The following is a 7,959-nucleotide window of genomic DNA, read 5'->3' as shown; positions in this document are numbered from 1 at the left end:
GGACGTCACATCATATTCAATAGGTGCTTTTAAACAAACTAACTTGTCAGGGATGTAGCTCTATCAAAATAGATCTAGTATGAGAACAGTGTGCGAGGCCGAGTTCCTTCAGCCCGCCGTCACTGCCGCCACGCAAAGGCCGCTTCCCGCTAAGTGCATTAGGGTAGCAATAGTGACTGTTTGCCCTCAAATGTTGATTTGCCCAAACGTTTCTTATTCTATCTATTAAAGATGCTATTAATGACATGCCCATATATAGCTTAGGCTGTGACCCGTGTAGCATGGGGCACGTGGAATCCTGTGTGAATCAATAAGAACCACCTTGCAAGGCTAACGGTGGATTCACTCATCCATTTGCTGTGGTATATTATAGCTTTTAATTGGCCAGTTTGAAACGTCTAGATATACTTCATTTTTGATCTCTCGTTGTTGGCAAACGTGACGTTCTTGGCGATTTCAGCTCTCTGTGAGGCATAAAATTCTAGTGTAATGCGGTGAGTAACAAGGTGGTCTTACAATCCATGATCAGAAGTCATACCCGTTTTTGCACCAATCCCTTAATCCGTCTAAAGGGCCAATAAGAGTCCAGAATCTGAAATTCTTTCTTGTCCCGTGCATGACGACCAGTACACCAGTGGCAATTGGCGATGTTAGAGCTTCTCCAGCCGCGTCCTCCAAAGGGATTTGAGGCGCGTCGGACAAAAAACGTTCCCAGCCGCGTGCCCCAAAGCCTTTTTTTGTCCAGCGTGGCATGATACGGTGTACGGCGCCCTGAGCCCGTCCCCGCTACATAGGGGATGCTCCGGGCACGCCGGACACAACGAAAAGCGAGGCTAGGAGTGGCGGGACCGACGCGTCAGCGGCACATTGAAGTTTAACCTAACCGTCGCCTACCTCGCGACGGAAGTTATTGACGCGCAGCGACGGTGCAGTTCCCGTAGATGCGCAGCGAAGAGTCTCGTCGCGCCTAGCTCTGCGTGCCGACGTTAATGAGTGCCACCGCTCCCCCGCCTCCCTCCGGCCTATAAAAAGGGTCGCTCTCTCATCGTCTCTCACACACAAACCCTAGCGCCTATCTCCCCAACCCTAGCCGCCACCATCTCAAGAATCGACGCCATGTCTGGTAGAGGCGGATTATGTATTAGTTTGTGGAATGTTTCTCCTCTCTATTGAAATAAAAATGAAAAAAAACAAAAAAGAGAGTATTTTAATGTTATAAAAAGTTTGGGGGCGGCGTTTGGGGGACGCGGCTGGGGAGCAACGTCTCCCAAACGCGGCACGAACAAAACACATCTCCCAAACGCTCGATCCGGTGCCGTTTGGGGTCGCTTTGGGAGACACGGTTGGAGATGCTCTTAACCGCGAAATACGCCTACCAAAAATACATAGTTAATACCACATTAATAATTAATTTCAAATGCTCTAAGTTAATTATGTACAAGCAATCATTGTCTTGTTAGTGGCAAAAAAATCTAGCTCGCATCTTTCGTAGCATGCTGACATCTTTGCTTGGGCCGTCGCGTCAACTTTTTTCCTTTTTACATTTCTGCCTAGCTGGTGGATTTTTAACTATGGTGTTTGCCCTCCATGCAGGGCATAGGATCCTATCCTTCATTTCGGTTCTCAAATCTGCCATAAGCCTCAATAACCTGCAAATAATTCAAACAGGTGATCACTGCTAGCACATATTTGCCTGTTCCAACTTTGAAAAATTGAATATCGGGAGATGGAACAAGAGAGGATGCAACAAGTAGGCAATGAATTGAAGTGCCAAATCCGTAGAGATGGAACAAGACAAGAGGCCACAATCATACACCTAGTATTGCCCATACTTGCGCCCAGTTACCGAGTCCATAAGTAGACAAGGCGTGGCCTTAATTTCCCACACGCGCGATGAATGCGAGGAACCCATGCCGACGTAAATGTGAATACCAGGAGGCAGGCCCCAGCGGGTGCCGATAACGCTACTAATTACAAAAATGCAACTGTCACTACTAGGCTATTCTCTACTTGTGTGTAGTACTCCTCGCATGAAGACATGGTGACCACCTTCCGCTTATGTGATTGCTACTGACCGGACTATTGCGGAGGAAGAACATCACGCCATAGGTGCTCTTCTGGAGTTGGGTGTTCAAAACACCACCATGATTGATTTATTTCCTTTCTAGGGAATTAGGTATTTTGTATTGTATCTTATTTGGAGGAGCTAGTTTTCCAGGTCAATTGTTTTGGCAATTAGTTTTGTGGATTAATTAATTTGGCTTGAGTTCAGAATTCATAGTTATCCATCAAGGTTTTGTTGCTGCTTAGGTGCTGCCTCCGAACAGAAGATTAAATGGATGGTCCCGGTGTGAAAGGACGAAGGAAAGAAAAATCTGAGGGTTTAGTGATGAGCGAGGAAGAAAATGGCAAAACTCTGCGGGTGCTATCTACACAGTGGTCCCAATAGGATGACATATTGGGAAGATAAGAAAGTAGTCCTCCAACTGGCTCTGAAAATCAGAGGTAAGCAAAATATCCACATCTAGGTAATGTTGATGAGGTGAAAAAAGCGAGAACCGGAAGGTATATCGTGAGATCCCGGTTGCAAAGGAGCAAAGAAACAGGCATCGTATCAGAGCATTATTGAAGTTCAGGTTAGTAAAAGGCATGCATAATATTTATTGCATCATATTTTACTTTGGCCAAAGTCGGTATCAGATTATTTTAACATAAGACATCCATGGCATTACATGTCAGCCTAGTGTCCAAATGAAAATACTATGATTTTTCTTTCAATTTTGTTACAATCTATATACACATATGACTGAAAGAATAAGAAAGACACATATCCAACTATTTCTCTCGAGCCTTCTCAAGGACATACTCATTTTCACACTATCAATTCTCGCTTACAAAAAAAAGCCACTGAACAATTATTATTTGTATCCTATCTATCGGATGCACGGCGTGATTGGCCATCATGGATGTTTAGGCCATCACCTACCAATGAATCCAAGCCGGTGGAGGATGAAGGCCACAATCAGCAAGACAATAGCGATGATCAAGCCTTTCCTGGCCATGAGCCAGTTCTTTGTCTTCTTTGCGGCTTCTACTCCTCGCTGTGCTCTGTCCATCCATTTCATCATTTTGTGCAAACTTTCCGGAGATAACTGTGATATAGCATCTTGGGCCTTGGCAGCATCCTCCGTTGTCAGATTCAGACCAAACTGCCTACTCATGTCTGCCATTGTATCCGGACTCATGTTTTTCATCATGGATGTAAGCACCTGTTGCATTGCAGGGTCTTCCATGAAAGTTCTCATGACGTCTTGCATATCAGGTGCGGAAGGTAGAGAATCAAGTGATGGCTGGTCCGTACTTTGGTCTATTTCATCAGATTTCTCCGCAACAACGTTTTGCGGAGATGGAGGCTGGAAACTGTCTTCTTCTTCTTCTTCTACGATTTCCTCAATAACAAGTCCCTTTGGCAGGTTAGTTGTAAGTTTCGCTTCCGCGTCTCTCAGAACCTCTGCAATGGTTTCATCCTCCGGAGAGATTTCATGGGCTTTACCGAGGTCAGCAACGGCAGCTTCCAGGTTCCCAAGTTCCTTGTAAGCCTGGCCCCTTCGGTAGTACGCTTTAACATTGCTCGAGTCATAGGCTAGGATCTCCGAACCTTCATTCACGCACTCCTCAAACTTGGCCGATTTCAGGTAGCAGGACATCAAATTAAGGGCACATTGCAGCTGCAACGTGTGCCCAGCTGCTGACGGTACGTTCTGCAGGTTATCCTTGGCGAGCTTGTACTTGGCAGCAGCATCGATGTACTTCCCACGGCTATGGAGCTCGTTACCCTGCTGCTTCAACATCTTGGCACCGGATATCGCGTACGACATCCGCGCATCGGCCTGGGCCTTCATGGCGGCGAACTCCCCGGGCTTAGCGCTGGCGACTTTTTCGGTCATGCGAAGTATTTCCTCTGGGCTTGTGTGGTTGAGCTGCTGCGCGGCTCGTTTGAAGTCCTCGGTTCTCATGTTTCTCATGCTCTCGGTTGCTTGCTTCAGCAGGTCTGGATTGGACATCACCTGCTGCTGCATCCTGGCGAAGTCGGCCGGGGACATGCGGCTCATCTGCTCCTGCGCCAGCCTCATCATCTCCGGATTCATCATGGCCGCCGGTGAGCGGTGCCGGTGGACAGAGTCGAGGCGATGGATATATGCGGAAACGAAGCAGCGACCGGAGCTCGCGGGTTCTGGGAATGAGCTCTCGTATGCGTCTCGCTTCTTTCCGTCGCTTTTCTCTGGCGGCTAACTCGTAAACCTCTCGTTGTATTTATTGACGAGTCGGGGAGAGTGCAGGACGGAGACGGAGTCCGTAAATCTCTCGTTGTATTCTGTCGCTCGGAATCGGAAACGGCCGAAGACCGGCTCGCTTGAACAAAAGCGAAGCAGCTCGCGGGTCTTTGGAGTCAGAGAACGAATCGGTGGTCTGAATTGGTGGTGACAATTTGAGATTGATTATTTTTCATCAAGGGTATATCGGGTATTCAAGCGAGAGTCGTGGAACCAAATACTCCTGCCAAAACAAGCTAGCTAATAGCGGCGAGATATCTCCTCCGTGATTTTAGCATCTACTAGTTGCCGCCGGAATCTTATTCTTCTTTTTTCGAGGGAAGGCGCTGGATTCAGTAGCGCCCCGTTCCGATTTTGCCTCATCCTGCATAAAATATCGGCATAGAGCGCCGCCGGACGTCTTGTTCTGCAGCGACGCAAAGAAGAATCCAGGGGCCTGACGGGAATCTGGTAAAAGGGCAAATAAGGTCATTAGGGCGTCGATCGCCGTTGCTAGTGATCGGCAAGCCATTACGATGGCCCGGACAAATGGCAGTACGCGGAGAAGACAGCCGCCGCCTAGGCGGCTCCGGATGCTCGTCGTATCTCTCCTAGTCCAAAACCCTACAGAGGCCGGTCGTAAGGAGACAACTACTGAACCTGCGCCAGGAGTAATTACTCGGGCGCACAGCCGCCGTATCGCTGTTGCCGCCGCCGCCCTCCCAGAGGAAATCCTTGTGTGGGAGATACTTATCCGCCTTCCAGCCAAGGACATCCTTCGCTACCGCGCGGTTTGTCGCGCCTGGCATGGACTCACCTCTGCCCCTGATTTCCTCTTAGCTCACCACAAGCGCCAGCCGTTGCTCCCCATCTTCAAGTCCATCCAGGGTTCTTCATCATTGTTCAAGGGGCGCTTCGCGCCATTGTTCAAGGGGGGGCTCCCTGTCCTCGAGTTTGACGACTACCAAGGCTTCCGGCTGCTCGCCTCATGCGACGGGCTCCTCCTGGTCGCCCTCTCTGACAGCCGACGTATCATCTGTAATCCGACCACGCGTCAGAGCGCTCCACTCCCATGCCTCAGCCTCACCGCCGCACGCGTAGCCGCCTTGTACCTACATCGTCCGTCCGGCGAGTATCGCGTCCTTTACGTAAAGGGAACACACCGGGACCACCTCAAAGCTGCCTACTACATCCTTACAGTGCGCCAGGGGCAGCCATCAAGGTGCATTGGAGTTCCTGCAGATATCCCTGGTATTGAGAGAGTTATGACGGCCTGCCACGAAACGAATGCTAATATGGCCACACCCATCCTTTTCCGCGATTGCCTTCACTGGGACTCCGACTGGGGTGGCAGCGACGCCGGCATACTTGTTTTTGACACATTGGTTGAATCATTTAGGCTCATGCGCCGTCCGGCTGCTGCTACCGGATTCTGCAGACGTTTGTGCAACATGGAAGGTTCGATTGGCTTCAGCTGCAATTATGATGGTGACGGGACGACAGCCGCCAAAATCTGGGTGCTTGAGGACTACGATAGAGAGGTTTGGTCATTCAAGTACCATGTTAAATTCCCAGTGGAGAGCTTGTGTTACTCTGAAGAAGAACATTTGGTTTTATCTCACAAGGGAGATGTCTTGGTCTACACGCCATGTAATGGTTACATGTTCCATTGTGACAACACCGGAAAACTGTTAGAGGAGTTCCAATGCAATTCGGAAGATTGTATCACTATTGAACATTGGTTCAAAGAAAGCCTTGTCAAACATGACATCTTCCTGATGCAAGATTGTGTCCCCTTTTTCCAAACGGACTAACAAGTGGATGATTAATATCAACTACTATTCTTCACAGAAGGTCCTCCTTTACATGTAAAAACCTATAGTTCTCTTATGCAACATCGGTACATATTGTATTAATAATTCTGAATCTTTTTTGCTGATTCATCTTGTTGTTTCTCGTCTGTGTGCTTGAATCAAGGATGCTAGCCCAGCCCAACTAGTTGAATGTCTTGGACTTGATTCATCCAAAATGCTCTTGATTCATGGTTACTGAATTATTTTATTCCTGTGACTATTTTTTGTTTCTTCTAATTCCTTGGAAGCAGTTGTTCCAAACAAGATCTATCGGATCTAGCGGCCAAGGTGCACTTACCATGCTCTTATATGTAATTCATGGTTAAAGTATGACCACGCCAGCTTCATCTTCCATTCGCATTTTAACTCTCGGTCTACGCAGGTCTTTAGTATATCTGCGTATAATACATGGATATGTAGTAATTATGTTTCTAATAAATAAATAATATAGTTTAGTGTTACTGATAGAAATAACCTGATAAATATATCCACGTATAATAATGCATTTGGTCGCGGTTGTATCCGAGGTATTCATGTCCACATCATCTTGATTCATTGTTAAATATCTAACTGAATTATTTTATTGCTCTGACTATTTTTTGATTCTTCTAATTCCTTGGAATCAGTCCCGAACAAGATCTATCGGATCTGGCGGCCAAGGTGCGTTTACAGTTTACCATGCTTTTATCTGTAATTGATAATGAAGATGAGAGGTAAAAGCATCTCTAGTCTAGTAGTTCCCGTATAAATATGAACCAAAAACACAGGAGTTTGGTCTGTCGAAAATGGAAATCAAACGTCGCGGGAATTTTTGCTCGGATGAACCATGCGAAATGAAACGAAATTTTCCTCCGATCGAGCTACATTCAAACATAATTTACATATATATACTAATCAAAATATTAACTAAACCTACTCATGCGCGCTAATTTGATCCAAAATACTACGAAATTGACCCCGAGATTGTCATCGGGGCTATACGCGTGGCGGAGGAGGTTTTTTTTGGCGCCGGCGATGCCTATGCGAGGACGACTGCGGCCACCTCGAACGGCGCTGCCTCCGCCGAGCTCCCACAGGTGAGAGCCGGCCCGTCTTCCTCGTCGTCGTCTCTGTGACCGCGCGGCAGAAGCGCTGGCAGCGGCGTGGTCCGCCTCCGACTGCACACCCGGCGGACGCGGCGGCGATCCTCCGCTGCCGATTCGGACCCCTCCCCTACCGGCCCGTCATGCGCGCGCCATTGCGAAGGGAGGGGTGGTGGCGGCGAAGCGAATAAGCCGAAGACGGTGAAGAAATTTCTCGCCGGATGTGGACGGAGACGCGGCGGAGCGGCAGCGGGGGAGTAGGGTTTTGGAACCCAACTCGCCCCCGCGCTCTGTATAAATACGGGGCGGTCATCTAGTTTCTCGGGCCTCCGAACTCATTTTACGGGCCAGGTCGCGAGTTCAGGCTCCGTTCTGGGCCTCTTTCGGCCCGAACTCATATTCTCGCCGGAAAAATATGGGTCCGGCTCGTTTTTCGGTTGCTGTTAGAGTTGCTCTAAGTATATACAATCTTTTTCACCTTTATGACACGAGTCTTTATTCACACCAGAAAACATAGCTCTTTATTGTCACGTATAAGAATAATCATTTTCACCTTTGTCATTATTCAAGGGAGCTTGTTAGAACAACAAGGCACCTTTCACGATTTGATGAATCCCACCCGAAACTGCTCATACACCAGATTAGCAAGAGTTGCCCTTCCCTAGGCCATTCTTTTTCTTTTTAAATGGGGAAGCTCCAGCCTCTACATCA

At 48.0% G+C, this 7,959-nt stretch overlaps 1 protein-coding gene across 1 annotated transcript; it reads right to left on the bottom strand.

Annotated features, from left to right (window-relative positions):
* Window positions 1-2,978: 2,978 nt before the first annotated feature.
* LOC124664759 (outer envelope protein 61-like) lies at window positions 2,979-4,151 on the bottom strand. The gene has a single exon (XM_047202202.1). It carries the CDS (start codon window positions 4,149-4,151, stop codon window positions 2,979-2,981), a length of 1,173 nt encoding a protein of 390 aa, XP_047058158.1.
* Between the last annotated feature and the right edge of the window lie 3,808 nt (window positions 4,152-7,959).

This window comes from Lolium rigidum, chromosome 6 (assembly GCF_022539505.1).
Source record: "Lolium rigidum isolate FL_2022 chromosome 6, APGP_CSIRO_Lrig_0.1, whole genome shotgun sequence".
In the NCBI taxonomy this organism is placed as follows: domain Eukaryota; kingdom Viridiplantae; phylum Streptophyta; class Magnoliopsida; order Poales; family Poaceae; genus Lolium; species Lolium rigidum.
This window is presented reverse-complemented; position numbering and strand designations above follow the sequence as displayed.

Excerpts from the sequence above, each read along its gene's own strand:
- LOC124664759 (XM_047202202.1), bottom strand. The coding sequence starts at position 4,151 with ATGATGAATCCGGAGATGATGAGGCTGGCGCAGGAGCAGATGAGCCGC.